Source organism: Giraffa tippelskirchi, chromosome 10, assembly GCF_054371585.1.
Source record: "Giraffa tippelskirchi isolate mGirTip1 chromosome 10, T2T-mGirTip1v1.2.pri, whole genome shotgun sequence".
In the NCBI taxonomy this organism is placed as follows: Eukaryota; Metazoa; Chordata; class Mammalia; order Artiodactyla; family Giraffidae; genus Giraffa; species Giraffa tippelskirchi.
The window spans coordinates 84,083,147-84,105,017 of NC_137284.1; the positions used below are offsets into that span (position 1 = coordinate 84,083,147).

At 35.4% G+C, this 21,871-nt stretch overlaps 1 protein-coding gene across 1 annotated transcript in view; it reads left to right on the top strand.

Annotated features, from left to right (window-relative positions):
• Positions 1 to 21,871, top strand: part of PCLO (piccolo presynaptic cytomatrix protein) — a 359,914-nt gene that overhangs the window by 167,301 nt on the left and 170,742 nt on the right. Inside the window, exon 5 of the mRNA XM_081531727.1 lies at positions 20,236 to 20,970. Within this exon, the coding sequence (XP_081387853.1) occupies positions 20,236 to 20,970 (735 nt within the window). The remainder of the gene's footprint in view (positions 1 to 20,235; positions 20,971 to 21,871) is intronic.

The following is a 21,871-nucleotide window of genomic DNA, read 5'->3' on the forward strand; positions in this document are numbered from 1 at the left end:
ATATATCATAAAAGTACATTTTAAATTTTATTATTTTGTTAAAATTCTTATTTAGATCTCCTATGTATCACTATAGATGGCAGTGTGGAGGCTAGAGGTCAGTTGTGGATTCTGAACTTGTAGCAGTTCAGTCAATTATATTTTGAAATTCTGTTTTAAATGCATGGATTGTGTCAGAAATTAGTAGTGGTAAAATACAACCAAAATGTTGCATGCCTTAATTTATGAGCAGCTATATGTTGGTTAATATTAATTCTATAAATATGCATCTCAATGCTAAATAACCAGTCTACTTTTATAATATATAATATATATTTTAAGCTAAATATCAAATTTATGTTTTGCTTTTCTTTTTAAAATCAATGATGCTTTAATATCTGATGTTTGAAATGCTTTTTTAGCTTGATTTTCAGAGTAAAGGGACTATTTTAGGACACGTATAATATGGGTATAAGACAACTTATGGAAATGCAGGAGGGCAAAATTTCCACTTATTGATTATCTTCTATATTTTAGTCACTCTGTTTTTCATGCCATATCCCTTTGGTCGTGACTCCCTGTCCAACTTGCCCCTTGCCTAGCATACTCTCCTTTGTCTGGCTAGCACTAGTTCTTCACGGTTCCTCCCAGTTGTCACTTCTGAAAGTCAGAGAAACTTTCCCTGACTCTCGTTGTCTTCTCTTTACATTAGTTGCATTTTATGTGCTTCTAGAGCACTTTCTACTAACTTTTATCATAAGGATAATAAGACTATGTTTTTCTTTTTTTCCCTAGACCTTGGGCTTGTCAAAATAAGAACTGTGTGTTTAATCTCTGTCTTAACCAAGTCTAACAGTATATGGCAAAAATATGTGGAATGAGAAATTAATTGAATGAATGAGTGAATTATAAAGTACGAGAAAAAAGTTATACAGTATGGTATCTCAGTAGCTTTGCTAGAAATAAAGCTTATTATAGTATTGTTTAATATATGCATTAATATTCAAAGCATATAGAATAGTCTCATATTTACATATTAACTATTTTTCCATTTTAAAAACTGGGAGAGAAGAAAGGATGAAGTATTTAATTTTATTCTACAGGAAGTAGTTCACATCAAGTCTAATTACTTAATACTCTATAAGGAAAAAATGATACCCACAAATAAATTTATACTTCACAATCTAATGTTCAAAGAAATAGTCAAACACAGAATATGAATTTAATTCTAGGGGTTTGTTCATTTGTGTTTTTAAAGTCTTGTGCTTATCACATAACATGAAACAACGTATTATATATCATAACTTTTGTTTTCAGTAGAAGTATATATTTAATCACTAGTGAAATAGTTGTTCACAGTCAGTTATGCAGACCACTTTAGAAAAATCAAAACAATTATTGCAAAAATGAGAGAAACAAAGCAAACAAGAAGGATATATAGAGAGTACTTGGTTCAATTATAAAGAAAAGAAAAAGATAAAAAACATGTCAACCTTTTTGCAATCTTTTTGCAACCTTTTTGCAATCAGTGCAATATTTGCCAGTGTTACCTATCACTTCCTTGAAGTTCTTACCTTTCTTCCCTTGAGTTTAATAAAACTGCAACTTTCATATATGATGCTTTTTAGTGTGCTTTGCTGGTTTTCCTTCCAGTCTCAATGAAGCTCTTCTCCAAGAATCTGCCCTCCGTTTTTTTCTTTTCCATAACATTCCTAGGAAATAGCACCTCTAGCTCTGGTTTGGTGGTGGTTTAGTCACTAAGTTGTATCCGACTCTTATGACCCCTTGGATGACAGCCCACCAGGCTCTTCTGTCTGTGGGATTTCCCAGGCAAGACTACTGGAGTGCCATTTGGCAGTGACACAAGTGGCAATACTGGTTGCCATTTCCTTCTCCAAGGGATCTTCCCTACCCAGGGATTGAACCCAGGTCTCCCACATTGCCGGGAGATTTTCTACCATCTGAGCCACCAGGGAAGCCCTATAACTATTGTTTCAGTATTCTTTATATTCTTTAAGATCTAAATCTACAGCTGAGATTTAGATCTGAGATCTGTCACTTCTAACTTTAGATACTGAGCACCATGTTACTTCTTAGTTTCTATGTTTTATTTTTTTCATCTGTATAATGAACATAATTATAGATAGCTCAGATGGTAAAGAATTTTGCCTACAATACAGGAGACCTGGGTAGGGAAGATACCCTGGAGAAGGGAATGGCAACCCACCCCAATATTCTTGCCTTGAGAATCCCATGGGCAGACAATGGGGTTGCAAAGAGTCAGACGTGACTGATCAACTAATAGTTCTCAAGAGGTACAAGGATTAAATGAAATATGTGTATTCACTTTCTCCCAGAACCTGTTTTCCCTACACTTTTAAAACATTAGTATACTTGTAGATTAGTTTTTCTTAACTACATCAGTTCTCTCACTTGGTTTCTTCTGTTGCCACCCTAGTCACCTGTGCAGTCTTGTAGCCTCTACATTGCACTGTAATTCCTTCAGGGCAACTTGTCCTCTTCAAATAAATACAAGTAGCCTAGGGAGGAAGTTACATGCTAAATGGAAATCAGTTATCTGTTAAAAATGGGAATTCTGTATTATAGTTCTGTTTTTTAGCCAAAGTGCACTGTGCACACTTAAAAGCAGGTGTTTGGTTTTTTTTTTTTTCAGGATAGATTTATTAGATTCTTTGCAAGATGACATATTCAATCATGCCACTTTTGACTCACTTTTCATTTGATTCAGCTGAGTGTTTTAGGCAGTGAGGCTCACGGCTAACTTCCCTGTATAGCAGCTCTGCCTCTGCTGTGTTCAAAAGGCCTTAGAACACCTTGTGATACTGGCATCACCACTGCAACATTGATCCTGGCAGCAATGTGAGCAGGTGTGAAAACTAAACATCGCAAGTGTATTTGGCCAGACCTTTTCCTTCTTTCTTTCTCTGTTCCTCCCTTCACCTCGGCTAACCCCTGGTGTCACATTCTTACCGTCTGAAAAACACTGAGCAGACTTAATGAGATGAAAATGAAATTCTAGGCAACAGGGATTGACTGAGGTGTCATGGGCTTCTCAAGGTGGCTAAGGTATATAGACTGGGGTAGGTCCCCAGGTGGATCAGTGGTCTTTCTAGTCAATGCTGGTTGTGAGGCTGCAACCTGGAATCTTGTAGGGTCCATTAGTAAATTCTCTTGTTCTTTAGCAGTATATAAAAAAAGAACAATTGTATTTATAATCTTTATTTAAAAGCTGGTATTCACTTTCTGTTATTATGTATCCATTAAATTCTAGCGTAGTTCTACAATTACTGGTGTTTGCATGGCATGAATGAACAGGATAATGGTAATGTTTTTGAGCCTAATATTTAGTAATAGTGATATCTTTGCCAATCTGACTTTCCATACTATCTAGTATCCCAATCTCAATCCCTCATCACCACATATCATCCTTACTAGCTCTAGCACCGAAGACGAGCACATGCAAGTGCTAAACATACTTGAAACATCTTTTCTTCCCTAGGTCCCATGAGTCACTATAATGAGTCTTCAGATGTAGATGGGCTACATCTGTCTGTTTGCTGGCAGCAAGATAACACTGAGCAAAAGACTGAACTATGAATGTCTTGAAAGTATAATACACATTATTGGCATATTGTTGAGTACCAGATAGTGAAGCAGATGAGTAATATTTTACATAAGGAATTAGAGAAATTAAACCACTCTCTGCTTCCTTCCATTGACATTCTGATTTATATTTGCATTGCTGTATTTAAAATATTTTTCTAGTAGAGGGATCGTTAAATAAAATACATCCTTAAAAATATTTAATAAAATCAGGAGGAGTACAAGATGGCAGAGGAGTAGGTGGACGTGGAATACATCTCTCTCCATGGATACATCAGGAATACACCTTCAGACACAAAAGTGCATGCAGAACACAACTGAGAGCGACCAGGAGTACCTGACCAGTGGAAAAGAATATATAGAACCATACAAAACTCGGTAGGGCAAAGGAACTAGAGGGAAAAACAGGAGTGTTAGTAGGACTGGACCTGCCCTTGGCCGGAAGGGAAACTGAAGCAGGGGTCTAATCCCCACATCGGGGCAATTGTCTGAGTCAGAGGAGAAACATTTAAGGCTGAGAGTGAAACAGCTGATCTGTGGCAGCCTAAATGGAATGAGAATCAGATAGTCCTTGCTGCAGCCATACATACCCCAGACAGGGATGTAAGCACCCTGGAAGGTGCAGCAGCTGGGAGCTGGAGTTTAGGGATTGTGGAGCAATCCCAGGGCAAGGACTGCTGTTGACTGCAGAGAAATGGATGGAGGGGATGTGAGGGAGGAGATTGTGATGGGAAATGCCTGTGGAGGAAAGTCAGGCAGCCATGGAAGCAAGGTGATACTGCTGAGTCACGCCTAGGGGGTGGAGCCATCACCATAGCCTCTCTTTCCCCACATGCCAGCATCAGCAGCTGAGCAATAAAGCTGCTGGCCCATCAAACACCTGACGCACTGAACTACAGAGTAGGACCCCAGCCAGGGGGTCCCCTCTATGTGCCTGATGCACCGAACAACAGAGAAGGGCCCCAGGCAAGGGAGCCCTCTAAGTGCCTGAACAGGCAGAGCTATGGAAAAAGATAGGCCAAAGAGGCCTTCTGATCCCCAGCTACAAAAGGCTCGAGAAAATACTCGGATAGGTCCATAACTCCTGCGGCGGAGGCGGTCCATGTCCCCGCAAGCCAAGCAGCTGAGCCACCTTCACTCTTAACTCTCATTGGGGCAAAAAAAAATGCCACAGACAAAAAAAGTCTTATGGCTATGCACACAGGGTCGCTTCGGTAGTGTCCGACTCTTTGCGACCCTGTAGACTGTGGCCTGCCAGGCTTCTCTGTCAGGGACGGGGGTTTTCCAGGCAAGAATACTGGAGTGTATGGGCCAATACTGGATGCCATAACATTCTACACCACCTGACCTGCCTCCTGAGAAATCTGTATGTGGGTCAGGAAGCAAAAGTTAGAATTGGACATGGAGCAACAGACTGGTTCCAAATCGGGAAAGGAGTACTTCAAGGCTATGTATTGTCACCCTGCTTATTTAACTTATACACAGGGTATATCATGAGAAATGCTGGACTGGATGAAACACAAACTGGAATCAAGATTGCTGGGAGAAATATCAATAACCTCAGATATACAGATGACACCACATTTATGGCAGAAAGTGAAGAACTAAAGAACCTCTTGATGAAAGTGAAAGAGGAGAGTGGAAAAGTTGGCTTAAAACTCAACATTCAGAAAACTAAGATCATGGCATCCGGTCCCATCACTTCATTGCAAATAGATGGGGAAACAATGGAAACAGTGACAGATTTTATTTTGGGGGGGCTCCCAAATCACTGCAGATGGTGACTGCAGCCATGAAATTAAAAGACACTTGCTCCTTGGAAGAGATGCTCTGACCAACCTAGAAATGGGCATGCATAATTAGACAGCATATTAGAAAACAGAGACATTACTTTGCCAACGCAAGTCTGTCTAGTCAAAGCTATGGTTTTTCCAGTGGTCATGTATGGATGTGAGAGTTGTACTATAAAGAAGGCTGAGCACCAAAGAATTGATACTTTTGCACTGTGGTGTTGGAGAAGACTTTTGAGAGTCCCTTGGACTGCAAGTAGGTCCAACCAGTCCATCCTAAAGGAAATCAGTCCTGAATATTCATTGGAAGGACTGATGCTGAAGCTGAAACTCCAATACTTTAACCACCTGATATGAAGAACTGACTCATTTGAAAAAAACCCTGATGCTGGGAAAGATTGAAGGCAGGAGGAAAAGGGGATGACAGAAGATGAGATGGTTGGATGGCATCACCAACTCGATGGACATGAGTTTGAGTAAACTTCAGGAGTTGGTGATGGACAGGGAATCCTGGTGTGCTGCAGTCCATGGGGTTGCAAAGAGTCGGACACAACTGAGCGACTAAACTGAACTAAATACCCTTCTAGAGCACTCTATTTCCTGCTGCTCTAGCTGCCCAACCACCAGTAGCACCCTGTGCAGGACACTTCATCTAAACAACAAACAAAACAAAAATACACACCAAATCATTAGCAGACAGGATTACAACCTCACTCAGCCTTGCCCATCAGAGGAAAAACAAACAAACAAACACACCAAAAACAAACAAACAAAAAAACCCAAAAACAAACAAACCAAAACTCAGCACAAATCTCACCCTACACAAACCACTGGACCAAACTTAAGAGGGCAGAAACCAAAAGGAAGAAAGAAGTCAACCTTGAAGCCTGGGAAAAGGAGATCTCAAACACAATAAGTTAAAAAACATAATGAAAAGGCAGAGAAATACTACACAAATGAAGGGACACACTGAAAACACAGAAGTCCAAGTAAACGAAGAGGAAATAAACAAACTACCTGAAAAAGAATTCACAATTATGATAGTAAAGATGATCAAAAACCTTGAAAACAAAAAGGAGAAAATGCAATAATCAATTAACAAAGACCTAGAAGAATTAAAGAATAAGCATACAAAGACAACACAATTACTGAAGTTAAAATTACTCTAGAAGGAATCAATAGCAGACTATTTGAAGCAGAAAATGAATCAGTGAGCTGGAAGATAAAATGTTGGAAATAACTTCTGAAGAGCAGAATAAAGTAAAAAAGAATGAAAAGAACTGAGAATAGTCTCAGAGACCTCTGGGACAAGATCAAAGGCACCAGCATTTGAATTATAAGGGTCCTGGAAGAAGAAAAAGAAAGGGTATGAGAAAATTTTTGAAGAGATTATAATTGAAAATTTCCCCAACATGGAAAAGGAAATAGTCAATCAAGTCCAAGAGGAACAAAAGGCCCCATACAGGATAAACTCAAGGAAAAACATGCCAAGACACATGCTAATCAAACTAACAAAGACTAAACACAAAGAAAGAATATTAAAAGCAGCAATGGAGGAGCAACAAGTAACATACAACAGAAACCCCATATGCTTAACAGCTGATCTTTCAGCAGAAACTCTGCAGGCCAGAGGGAATGGCAGGATATATTTAAAGTACTGAAAAGGAAAAATCACAAACAACATTTCTATACCTGGAAAGGATCTCTTTCAAAAATGATGGAGAAATCAAAAGCTTTTCAGACAAGCAAAAGTTAGGAGAATTCAGTACCACCAAACCAGCTTTACAACAAATGTTAAAGGGACTTATATAGTCAAGAAATAAAAGAAAAGAAAAAAAATCTACAAAATCAACCCAAACAATTAAGAAAATGTCAATAGGAACATTTGTATCAATAATTACTTTAAATGTAAGTGGACTAAGTGCTCCAACCAAAAGACACAGAGTGGGTGAATGCATACAAAAACAAGACCCATATATATATGCTGTCTACAAGAAACCCACTTCAGGCCTAAAGGCATATATAGACTGAAAGTGAGAGGATGGAAAAATATATTACATGCAAATGGGAAGCAAAAGAAAGCTGGAGTAGCAATCCTCATATCAGACAAAACAGACTTTAAAATAAAGATTACAAGAGATAAGGAAGGACATTACGTAATGATCAAGGGATCAAAGCAAGAGGAAGACATAACAATTGTAAATGTCTATGCACCCAACATAGGAGCACCTCAATATATAAGACAAACACTAACAGACATAAAAGGAGAAATTGACAGTAACACAATAATAGTAGGAGACTTTAACACCCCACTCGCACCAATGGACAGATCATCAAAGTAGAAAATTAATAAAGAAACACAAGTCTTAAATAATACATTAGATGAGCTGGATCTCATTGATATCTTCAGGACATTCTATCCAAATGCAGAAGAATACACCTTCTTCTCAACAGCACATGGAACATTCTCCAGGTTAGACCACATCTTGGATCACAAATCAAACCTCGGTAAATTTAAGAAAATTGAAATAATATAAAGCATCTTCTCCAACCACAACGCTATGAGATTAGTCATCAATTACAAGAAAAAAACTGTAAGAAGCACACACACATGGAGATTAAACAACACGTTTCTAAATAACCAACAGGTTACTGAAGAAATCAAAAAGGAAATCAAAAAATTTCTAGAAACAAATGACAATGAAAACATGACAACTCAAAACCTATGCAATGCAGAAACAGCAGTTCTAAGAGGGAAGTTTATGGCAATACAATCCTACCTCAAGAAACAAGAAAAACATCAAATAGACAACCTAACTTTACATCTAAAACAACTTCAAAAAGAAGAACAAAAAAAAACCCCAAAATTAGTAGAAGGAAAGAAATCATAAAGATTCAAGCAGAAATAAATGAAAAAGAAATGAAAGAAACAGTAGTAAAGATTACTAAAACTAAAAGCTGGTTCTTTGAGAAGATAAACAAAATTGACAAACCTTTAGCCAGGCTCATCAAGAAAAAAAAAAAAAGAGAAGAATCAAATCAACAAAATTACAAATGAAAAAGGAGAGGTTACAACAGACAATGCAGAAATACAAAGGATTATAAGAGACTATGATGAACAACTATATGGCAATAAAATAAATAATCTGGCAGAAATGGACAGATTCTTAGAAAAGTTCAATCTTCCAAGACTGAACCAGGAAGAAATAGAAATTATGAACAACCCAATTACACGCACTGAAATTGAAGCTGTGATCAAAAATCTCCCAAAAAACAAAAGCCCAGGACCAGATGACTTCACAGAATTCTATCAAACATTTAGAGAAGAGCTAATGCCTATCCTTCTAAAACTCTTTCAAAAAATTTAAGAGGAAGGAGCACTTCCAAACTCATTCCATGAGGCCACCATCACCCTGATACCAAAACCAGACAAAGATAATACAAAAGAAGAAAACTACAGGCCAATATCACTGATGAACATAGATGCAAAAATCCTCAACAAAATTTTAGCAAACAGATTTCAGCAACACATCAAAAAGCTCATACACCATGATCAAGTTGGGTTTATTGCATGGATGCAAGGATTCTTCAATATACACAAATCAATCAATGTGATACACCATGTTACCAAGTTGAAAGATAAAAATCATATGATAATCTCAATATATGCAGAAAAAGCCTTTGACAAAATTCAGCACCCATTTATGATTAAAACTCTTAAAAAATGAGTATAGAGGAACCTTCCTCAACATAGTAAAGGCCATATATGATAAACCTACAGCAAATGTTATTCTCAATGGTGAAAAACTGAAAGCATTCCCCCTAAGAGCAGGAACAAGACAAAGGTGTTCACTTTCACCACTGTTATTCAACATAGTTTTGGAAGTCCTAGCTACAGCAATCAGAGAAGAAAAAGAAGTAAAAAGAATCAGATCAGAAAAGAAGAAGTAAAGCTCTTACTGTTTGCAGATGACACAATACGGTACATCGAAAGCACTAAGGATAGTATCAGAAAATTACTAGAGCTAATCAGTGAATTTAGCAAAGTTGTAGGATACAAAATCAATACACAGAAATCATTTGCATTTCTATAAACTAACAATGAAAAATCAGAAAGAGAAATTAAGGAATCAATCCTATTCACCATTGCAACAAAAAGAATTAAATATCTAGGAACAAACTTTCCTAAGGAGATGAAAGAACTGTACACTGAAAATTATAAGACACTAATGAAATAAATCAAAGATGACATAAACAGATGGAAGGATATTCCATGTTCCTGGTAGGAAGAATCAATATTGTGAAAACGACTATATACAAATGCAATCTACAGATCCAACGCAATCCCTATCAAATTACCAATGACATATTTCACAGAACTGGAACAAGAAAATTCACAATTCATATGGAAACACAAAGACCCTAAGTAGCCAAAGCATTCTTGAGAAAGAAGAGTGGACCTGAGGAATCAACCTTCCTGACTTCAGAGTATACTACAAAGCTACAGTCATCAAGACAGTATGGTACTGGCACAAAAACAGAAATATAGACCAATGGAACAAGATAGAAAGCCCAGAAATAAACCCATGACCCTATGGGTAACTTATTTTTGACAAAGGAGGCAAGAATATACAATGGGGCAAAGAAAGCATCTTCAATAAATGGTGCTGGAAAAACTGGACAGCTACATGTACAAGAATGAAATTAGAACACTTCCTAACACCATTCACAAAGATAAACTCAAAATGGATCAAAGACCTAAATATAAGACCAGAAACTATAAAACTGTTAGAGGAAAACATAGACAGAACACTTGATGACATAAATCCAAGCAAAATCCTCTATGACCCACCTCCTAGAGTAATGGAAATAAAAAAAGTAAACAAGTGGGATCTGATTATGCTTAAAAGTTTTGCACAACAAAGGAAACTGTAAGCAAAGTGAAAAGACAACTCTCAGAATGGGAGAAAATAATAGCAAATGAAACAACTGACAAAGGATTAATTTCCAAAATATATAAGCAGCTCATACAATTCAATGCCAGAAAAACAAACAACCCAACGGAAAAGTGGGAAAAAGACCTAAACAAACATTTCTCCAAAGAAGACGTACAAATGGCCAACAAACACATGAACAAATGCTCAACATTGCTCATTATTAGAGAAATGCAAATTAAAACTACAGTGAGATATCACCTCACACTGGTCAGAATGGCCATCATCAAAAAGTCTACAAACAATAAATGCTGGAGAGGGTGTGGAGAAAGGAGAATGCTCTTGCACTGTTGATGGGAATATAAATTGATACAGCCACTATGGAAGGCAGTATGGAGTTTCCTTAAAAAACTAGGAATAAAACCACCATATGACCCAGCAATTCCACTCCTAGGCATTTACCCTGAGGAAACCAAAATTGAAAAAGACACATGTATCCCATTGTTCATTGCAACACTATTTGCAATAGCTAGAACATGGAAGCAACCTAGATGTCCATCAACAGATGAATGGATAAGGAAGTTGTGGCACATATACACAATGGAATATTAATCGGCCATAAAAAGGAATGCATTTGAGTCAGTTCTGATGAGGTGGATGAACCAAGAACCTAGTATACGGAGTGAAGTGAGTCACAAAGAGAAAGATAAATACTGTATTCTAACACATATATACGAAATCTAGAAGAAAGGTACTGAAGAACTTATTTACAGGTCAGACATAGGGAATAGACTTATGGACATGTGGAGAGGGGAGGAGAGGGTGAGATGTATGGAAAGAGTAACATGGAAACTTACATTACCATATGTAAAATAGGTAGCCAACAGGAATTTGCTGTATGGCTCAGGAAATTCACACATGGGCTCTGTATCAACCTAGAGGGATGGGATGGGGAGGGAGATGGGAGGGAGGTTCAAAAGGGAGGGGATATATGTATACCTATGGCTGATTCATGTTGAGGTTTGACAAAAAACAACAAAATTCTATAATGCAATTATCCTTCAATAAAAAATAAATTAAAAATATTTAATAAAATCAGAATATTTAATAATCAATGATTGTTTCAAACTGTTCAAAAATTTCCCATGGACAGGCAGGCATTCCTATAAAAAACAAAGAGATGTATATGTATATATTTATGTGTGTTTATTTTTTTATTATAAATGGATTTCAGGTTTAACATATTAAACTTCAGTCTTAAAGTCTATGAGTGGCTATGGGAAAAAGAACAATTTAAATGACTTGTTTTAAAACAGATGCTAAAAAAAATAAATAAAAATAAAACAGATGCTTCTGGTCACTGCCATACTGAGGAACTAACTCCTTCTTAAATGTTTGCTTGATTTTGATGTTTTTTATTTATGACCCTAATTTCAGCCTACACTGTAACAAATAATTATCATCCAGGTGTGAATTGTGTTTGTATTGTCCTTAAAGATTTGGTCCATTTTCCTGTTTTCCATATCTATCTGGCCTGTCATAGGCCACAGTAAATTCTACTCCATTTAGGTTGCTACCTTTCTAATCTTCATTTTGTCATCTTACCTTAATTACATCACTTGACTGAATGAGGAGTTATATTTGAGTTTATATTATAATGTACTTAAGGGAAGAGAATCCTGGGAAACACAGTTCAGCTTAGAAAAGTTTACATCTTGCAGAATCAACACACTGATTCTTCCCTGCACAAAGAACTTCCAGTGCTGCAACATGTTCTACTGCATTGTATTGATAGGAGGGTTTAACACCCATCACCTTGTATTTATTCTCTGTTATCCAGTGGTACAAGTCTGATTCCTGTACATTTCAGGCTCCCTAGTCTGTGAGATTATTCTGTCTTTGAATATTATATTCACAATGATGCTTATGTTTAAAATTGGGATTGATTTTTTATTTATCCTGTAAAATGTTTGATAAAATGTTTTATTCGGCTATGCTAAGTCACTGTCATGTCCGACTCCCTGTGACCCCAGACTGCAGCCCACCATGCTCCTCCCTTTATTCAGCTATCGTATGCTTTAAATAACCTGTCTTCCAAATGTGTGTAACTTTGTAATTTTAACATACATAAAATGACTGTATTGAGGTGTATTAAAAATCTTCAAAGTAAATCTTATTTTAAAATTCAGTCACACATTTCCTGAAGGGCTGACTAGTGACTAAGTTAGACTAAAAAGGAATTTTTTCTTTGATGTAATTATTCACACATGCAAAGTAAATAAACATCTCTTGTAATAGGAAATAATAAAATAAACTCTATAAAAGCAGAAGGATAAAAACTGATGAAAAACCTAAATTTGATATCCATATAAATGATAAATATTTAAACTATTGCTTATTTTCTATGTTAAGCATACAAATATCAACCTAAAGTGTAGTTCACTAGAATGATTAATCACAAATAGAAATGCCATGAATCTACAGGTAAGACTTACCTTTGAGACTTCCATTTTTTCTAAAACTGAATTAGCAAAAGTCAACGTAAATATGTATGATTACTCTTAACTTCAGTTTATTATTGGTTACCAGTGAGAAATCAGCTGTGTCCTTATAGTTGTCTTTTATACACTTTTATTAGGATACTTGATAACACTGGAAGGTGATCAGGTATACTAATGTTTCTGATTGAACCCAAATCAGGTAACTTACTTAGTCAAAAACAGTTTTAGTGAGGTCATTCCCTCTCTCTCTGTCTCTCTCTCTCATTAGAAAAAAAAAAAGAGGAAGAAAGGGAGGGAGGTAGAAAAGGATAGAAAAGAAAAAGAAGAAAGGAAGGAAGACATTGTAAGGAAATTAACCCTGTTTAGTTCTTTTATATTTAGTATAAAATACATGTTTATTTTCATGTATTTCTGAAAGGAAACTAAGCCTCTGAATTCCCCTCAACAAGTTCTGTCAAAATTGTGTTACTCTAATCATTCAGAAGTATTTTAATTAATGCATGTGTATTTGTATATTATTTATGTAATGGTATTTAAAACATTGAACACTCAGAGATTACTTTCTTAGTTTAGGAAAATACTGATTAATTGTAGTGAGAAAGGGAAAGGGAAAGGGAAGTCGCTCAGTCGTGTCTGACTCTTTGTGACCCCGTGGACTGTAGTGAGAAGGTGACTAGAAAAATGATCCTGCTTTATTCAGAGAAAAATGGACGCAGAAAAATGTCAATCAAAGTGAGCAATTATAATCCCAATAATTTTATTTTATAATTTTAAACCCTGGTATAGTATACATGATTTTAGTTGGCATTTTGCTATTTATGGAAATGTTTGTTAATATAGTTTTACATTATACAAAAATGTACATTATATAGAAATTTACATCAAAAGAGTAAAATAGACTTCATGTGTTTAGATATGGGATTGGGGGGCAGGTCTTACAGATGTAAACATAAAAGGAGAGATGGATAAGGACATGACCACTGATCAATTTAGACCAAAGAATGATAACCCCTATATAGGTTCCTAATAGTACAAATATTCTACTAGGTTTCATTATTGATTTTCTACCCTATGTATCAGTAATTCCATTGAAAATTGATATTTAAATCACCTACTTGGCTTTTTTCTTAGTTTTTATGTCAATATTAATATTCTAATATATTGTGAGAAAATTTTATATCTACATATGAAGTAAATGAGGAAGAGACTCAGCCAATCAGTTATATATATTGGCTATGAGTTACTCTTATTTCAGTGATTATAAAAGGAACAAAAGTAATCCCATTCATTTTTTGGAGGGACAAAGTAATAGAAATATCACAAACACATTATTGCACACACTTGCCAATGTAGTCTTATAAATGATTACAAGATTTTAATATCCTGACTTTGTAGTCTGAACAATTTATTGTGTAAGCTGAAGGAAAAAAAGTGAAGCCACCATGAACTCAATCATTTTCCCTTTTAAAAGTAACAAAGTAACTAAATTAGAGATTTAATAAGCAAAAAATCTAGTTTTTAGAATGTCAAGTTGAAGAGTGAGTGGGCCTTGGATAAATAAAACACCCTAATGACAAGACTGTAGGGGGCATAGATAAAAGTGACAAGTTGCAGGTGACGTTGTTCACCAATTTGTGGATCTGTCAGTAAGTAAAATAGTGCTGCTGCTGCTGCTGCTAAGTCGTTTCAGTTGTGTCCGACTCTGTGCAACCCCATAGACGGCAGCCCACCAGGCTCCCCCGTCCCTGGGATTCTCCAGGCAAGAACACTGGAGTGGGTTGCCATTTCCTTCTCCAAGTAAAATAGTGACTTCTAAGCAAATTATCAATGTAATTATTTCTCAGCTTTTAAAAAAAATAACATTCTGGATGACAAGCAGATAAGCAGACCAGCAAAAATATGTGTAAATTTTTTGTTGTTGACTCAGAAGCTTCATGGTAGCCAGGAAACTCAATGGCATTATAGTAGCAATCCCCTTGATTACTTGGTTTTCCTTTACAGAATTTTAAGTGGGGTCACCCAGGATCTGCTTAAACACTTCTATTGACAAAAAGTTTATGAGTTTCTGAATCAATCTATTTGTTTCTTTAATGAAAAATTCATGTTAAGATAATATTAAGATTTCTCTGACACAAATATGATTGCTCATGTAGATTTGCGGACTGTCACTTCTCTACCATTTAAAGTCTAACATCAGACTTCCAACCTGCTGCAGGTCTTATTATCATGCTTTGGAAAAAATACGTAGAAAAATAAATAGGCAAGCCTGAAGTTCTGAGATTTTTCTTCATGGTATTGTTGCTATAGTTACAGCTGAAATGTTATATAAAGCAAATTGCTTATTGATAGAAAAATGCTGAGTAGCACAGCGGCATCCCTTTTTTGGGTAAAACTGCCTTCATTTCCTACTCTCCTCTTAGGATTAAATGGGTTTTTAGAATGTTGTTTTGAAGCCCTGATGATTTGATGTTAAAATAAATGTATTTTATTAACGTGTATTAGTTGGCAAGTAGACATATTTTAATACATTGTGATCAACATGGAGTTATTTTTTACATACTTTATCAGAATTGTTCCTATTTGGATGTGAATTTTGATATCCTGGATGTTAACATTAAGGCACTAAAAAAATGTGATTGGTTTCATAGTATAAATATATATAAATAATATATATAAGTATGTTCTTCTGAATTTAGTACATTTAATAATAACATATATGAAATATAAACTTTCATTATATTTATACCGTTAGAAGATACTTACAGTATACTGAAAATAAAATATATTTTTAAAACACAGGAATCCAAATGGAAATGGTCTGAGAGCATCCATAACAACGACTAGTATGTTTTTAAAAAGCCTCCATAGGATCTATTTGTTCTATTTCTCTATGTAATAAACTCAGTAATATAAGAGAAATGCCTTCAGTTTATACACATATATAGTATACAATACATCATATTATATATAATATACATTTTCTGATTGTCTCACTGTCTTTATAAGGAAATAGCTCAGAGATAAAACCATAACATTTGATATTTAACCTTAAGGCAAAGTATGATTAGTCATGTGTGTCACAACTGTAACTGTTGTAGAAAGAGTTAATTCTATGTCTGGAAATCTTTTCAGCTATTAAAAGTCATATATGGCAGTGATATATTATGAATTTTAATATAATTTTAGAAATCTTGCTTAATGATTCAGATTGCTACTGAACTAGAAACATTATGAGTATTAAATAATGTTGTATCTAATAATGTGTGGCTATTGAGAAACTAAGATTGTAGGTATGTATTTTTGAACCCAGAAAATTAATACTTCTTAATTAGGTTCCTGAATACAGTGATTTAGAAAAAGTCTTTGGGATTATTTGTGATAAAAAAGGCAAAAAAAAAAAAAAAAATTGTGAATCACAGATTTTTACATTTTCTTATGTGGTTGTAGAATACTTTTCCAAATTTTTTTTTAAAAGAAAATTTTTCTAGTAATTGTATTTATGTTTAGTGATGATGTGAATAATGATGACCTGTATTGTCCAAAATGAATTTTCTTGTGAAAATTAGTTTTTACTAATTTTCTTCTTTGTCAGAATTTGATCACTTTTGCTTTTCTCATTTCTAGTTTGGATTTTACCCTAATCTCTGCCTTTCTCTATCTTTTCTCTTAATAAAACAAAATTTAAATTTACATGTTCAAAGTAATATATAATTTTTGATACAACTAATAGTGGTTTTTTTTTTCTTTTCAATCCTTTATTGAATTTATAACTTCCTCTGCTTGCTGAATTTGTTGATATTATAATTTGGGTTCTAAAGGCTGCCCTGGTGGCTCAGAGGTAAAGAATCCGCCTGCCACTGCAGAAGACACGGGTTCAATCCCCAGGTTGGGAAGATCCCCTGGAAAAGGAAATCACAACTCACTCCAGTATTCTTGCCTGGGAAATCCCATGCATAGAGAAGCCTGGTGGGCTATAGTCCATGGGGTCACAAAGAGTGACACAACTTAGCAACTAAACAACAATCTGAGTTCTAGGGCTGCAGAAAGAAGAGACACACATGTGAGACCACCAGTTCAACATTTCTAATTGGTGAAAAATTACTCTGTGTGATTTATAATTTATCAAATTCCTTATGTTGTAAATGAATTCATCAGATAATCCTTTTAAACCATAGTATCCTTTCCATCTTCCTTAGTTTTTTTCCCCTGCATATTATACTTGTATTTAACCTATATCTTCTTTCTTCTACTTGAGTGTGTGAGTTCATGATTGAATAAGCCTTGCACATATGTGTACTCCATAGATAAAAATAGACTGGATATCTACAGAATAGATACGTAAGTGAATGCTGTTGTCATAATTATTTGACATAATACTAGCATCAGTTTCCGAATTAATTTTGGTGACAAAGTGTAAGTTAAAAAATATAAAAGCGGGCTTGGCCTTATGATATTCTTCAAAGTGCAAATCAATCATGTAACCAAGAGACCAAGTGTGGCAACATCATGTTAAAATTAATTACAGACAGTAACGATTAAAGATACTGGGTTTAGGGAATTCCCTTACAGTCCAGTGGCTTCCCTGGTGGCTCAGACGGTAAAGCGTCTTGCTAACAATGCGGGAGACCTGGGTTCGATCCCTGGGTTGGGAAGATCTCCTGGAGAAGGAAATGGCAGCCCACTACGGTATTCTTGCCTGGAAAATCCCATGGACAGTGGAGCCTGGTAGGCTACTGTCCATGGGGTCGCAAAGAGTTGGACACGACTGAGCAACTTTACTTTCACTTTTACTTACAGTCCAGCAGAAGGCCCAATTTCAAGCCTTGGTCAGGGAACAAGACCTCACAAGCTGCATAAACAGGCCAAAAAAACAAAAAAGATACTAGGTTTAACTGAATCGGGATGGGAATTTGAGCAAAACAGAGATTTGAAACAGCCAATGAGGCACTCAACATAGGTCATTTTTCTCTTAGACTAACGCTATTGCCTTCTCTTTGCCTTTGATTTTAGTAGGGGTGGGTTATCACTGCTAGTAGTTCATCAAACATTTTAAATCATGAAAATAAAGTGTTTTATGTGACATAGTAGATTAAGTAGATGAAACCCTTTATCCTCTTACCTAAATTTTCAAATGTATGAAAATAATGAGTATACTACCTTGAAATAATCACTCTATTTTCTCAACAGATTTTCCTTTTAGTAAGAGCTGTGTACCGTTTTGGTATCACATGCTGTTAATATAACTGGCAAGAGATAACAACTTTGTAAGAATAATTTGTACCTAAAACTCAGATAAAGTTATCATGCTTTTATAATTGATAAAAGAATTTCCAAACATTTATTTCTGGTATGTTAAAAACTTCCTAACTTATTTACATTTGGACCTGCCCTGACAGGAGTGCATAGCACATACCTGCATTTGGCTTTTAGAATCCATATGACAAAACAGCACAATGGCACAGCTATATGTGTCTGTTTTTGTTTTTTAAAATGTCAGTTTCTGGATGAAAATATTGTAAGATATGACCCCACCAAGGAGTGGTTTTTAAAACTACAACACTGATTAAGATTGATTTTCTGTTGACATTATGGAAGTACCTCCTCTAGGGACACAACAGCCGGAACTTTTAGAATTGGACATAACAATCAAATCAGTTTCTTTCCTAAGACTTTGTATAAAGTTACTATATAGAGAAGCCACAACTCACTTTATTGCTGCTTAGACTTGAAATTAAGAAAGGAATTGATACTAGATGATCATAACACACAAAGTAAAGTGACCCATAATACATACTAATGTTTTATAGACAGCATTTTATCTAAAATTAAATAACTGACTCGGGTCCATACTGTTTTAGATAATCAAGTAAGAATTATAACAGCTTACAAGTTGCAAAGCAGTCATTATTATTAAGCAACATTTTTGTTTCTTTAAAGAAATTGAAAACTGACGAAATGAATCTTAGTTGTCTAATAATATTCTAGGACAATAAGTGATTTTTGTCTCTAAATAATTGAAGTTACGCTAGTGGAAAGAATGATCCAATATGAAGTGCAATTTGAAATTGCCTCTCAGAAAACAGTACAACATACGATCACAATATTGTTTCTGTGACTCTCCGACTGTGTACTTTAAAGGATAGGCATTCATTAAATGGTAACAGTTAGAAGCTATATGTATAACTTTAATTTCTTACTTTTTAAAAGGTATAATGTAAGAAAAAGCACACCATACATCAATAAGGAGGAACTTCTGTAACATTATTGGTCTAACAATCTCTCTCCCATGTGATCATTTATGTGTGTTATGAGAGGATAGTTCTCAGTCCTTAGTTTGCAAAAGAATTCACCAAGAGTTTATTTAAAAGGCAGATTCTCCTTCTCCTATCCCAGGTTTCTCCTAAAATTATATTGGTATAGTTACTAAAATTTGTATGAGTAAGGACTACTTCAGGAGATTTGGCTCAGGTGGCCCATGGATTCCACTTAGGAACAGAAGTAGCATAAAGAACTATGTTAGTCAGCAATTGAGAAAACTGGGGGAAAAGATATCAAACAATTCTAATTTGTGAATGATCCTTGACACAGTTGCACAACAAATGTGATTATTATTAAAAAAATAACATTATTTTTTAATCTTAAATCAGATGGAGAATTATATACAAGTGATTTTTGAAACTTCTACATGTGCCTTGTTGTCTTCTGCTCTGGTAGATGGAATTACATTTGATCCAAAACAAAAGATAGGAGATTATAGGCTAAGTCTCTAAAAACTTACTATTAATTGGCTGTGAAAAAAAAGCTAGTGTAATTTAACAGTTTTTGAATAAATTTATGATGGGAACACTAATTTTGAAGGCATAAGGCTTTAAAATGTATGTAGATTTTTTTTTTTAACCAAAAAATTGATATTTCCTTAGTCTGTCTTTGATGTGGGCTTCCCTAGTGACTCAATGGTAAAGAATCTGCCTGCAATGAAAGAGACCTGGGTTCGATCCCTGGGGTATTTTATCCCTGGGTTGAGAAGATCCCCTGGAGAAGGAAACGGCACTCCACTCCAGTATTCTTGCCTGGGAAATCCCATGGAGCCTAGAAGGCTACAGTCCGTGGGCTTGCAAAAGAGTCAGTTAGGACTTAGCAACTAAACATCTTTGATATATTTTTTCTTTTCTTTTTATGATGAGGCCAATTAGATGCTAATCGCTAAGGATTCCTCCTGTTGTATAGATTTCAGGCAGTCTTTTTGCAGTCTTTCTTTTAAAAGTCAGTGCTATTGATCGAGAAAACAATGACCTACCTTCTCCATATATAAAAAAGCAGCCAGAAATTGTCAAGTGCTCATCTTGGTAAATGTACCAAAACAGATATTATAATATAGTTAATCTTTTAATTTTACTTTATTTACAGATTCAAGAATGGCTTTGTTTAAATTGCCAAACCCAGAGAGCAATATCAGGACAGCTGGGAGACATGGGCAAAATGCCACCTACACAGGAAGGACCAAAAGCCTCTCCTATGCCTGTCCCTACAGAACAACCATTTCAGGAAACAGCAATGCCTGCCCCAGTAAAAGTGAAAAAGAAGGAACAAGAAGAAAAACCTGAAGCTGAAAAAACCATTTCAGAAAAGGTAAAAGAAACAACTTCAGGTGAAAAAATTCCCCCTAAGGAAACCATAGATCAAATCCGAGAGGAGAATAAAGGAGAAAAAGACAAAACTTCAGCCCCTCAAGAAAAAAAGTCACCCCCTGAAGACAAAAAGCCACCTTCTGAAGACAAAAAGCCACTCCCAGAAGAAAAAAAGCCACTTCTTGAAGAAAAAAAACCAACCCTTAAAGACAAAAAGCCAGCTCTTGCAGACAAAAAGTTAGCCCCAGGAACAAAAGCATCGGTTCTAGAGGAACAGAAACATGACTTACTTAAAACTCAAGTACAATTTGCTGAAGTAAAACCTGAAGGCAGAGTGCCTCCAAAGGCAGTGCAAGAAAAGAAACAACCACTGATGGAGATGGAAGATTTACCAGCCAGCACACCTCGGCCTTTGCCTAAAGAAGATGATGGGATGACTCACAAAATAAAAGTACAGCCACAGGCTCCATGCATGGCAAAGCCTGATCAGATGGAACCTGGAAAGGAAAAAGCAGTAAGTTATGTTTCTTACCTCACTTTGCAGTTTTACACCTGGAATTTACTAATGTCTACCTAAATGTACAGCAAGTGCTTAATGGTAATTTTTTAAGTAAAAGCTTTCAATTAGTAGCATTTTCAAAAAGAGTAGCATTCAGAAAAAAATACTAACATGAAATCAGTATCCTTCTTTCACATGAAATAATGTTTGTCTTGAAATTTTTATTAACTTAACCACTTGGTTAAGCAAGACTCAACAAATTTATTCTCAGTTGAAAAAATTTAAGATGTGTTCAACCATAAAATGATCAAATAATTGTGATTTTTTTTTAAAAGTACAGCCAAAATTCAGAAGAAACATTTTTTGAAGTTATTTTAGTATTGTGTGAATGCAATATAATGTGTTTCGTTCAGAATTTTATTCAGTTTGTTTAATATTGAAGGCTTATTTATAATCCAAGCATAATCTGGAATATATATTATTCTTTATATATTCTTCTTTTTCGTTTTCTTTAATGGAAACTTTTAAGGGTTAATAGTCCATCCTAACCCAGTTTAGTTGTTGTTTTGTTTACAGTTTTAACACATGGTTACTAATTCATCTCTGGTATATGGTACATCACTCATAAAATAAATCCTGGTCTTCCTTTGTTATTAATTCATACATTTATCAGAGCTAGAGAAAGCAGATGCCTGTGTATTCTCATTCTAATGGCTAGATCGAACTCCCCCTCACCCACACCCACTGCTTCTCCTAGCTAACTACTTTGCAGAAATAGATTCTTTTTACTATTTCTTTTTTTGTGTCCTTGGCTTTCATGACTCTTCCCTTTTTGTTCTCTTTTTATCTTTCTGATCAGGCTTTATGAGTTCTACTTTGACTCTCTCTCTGACTTTCTCTTTTCCCCTCTCTATGT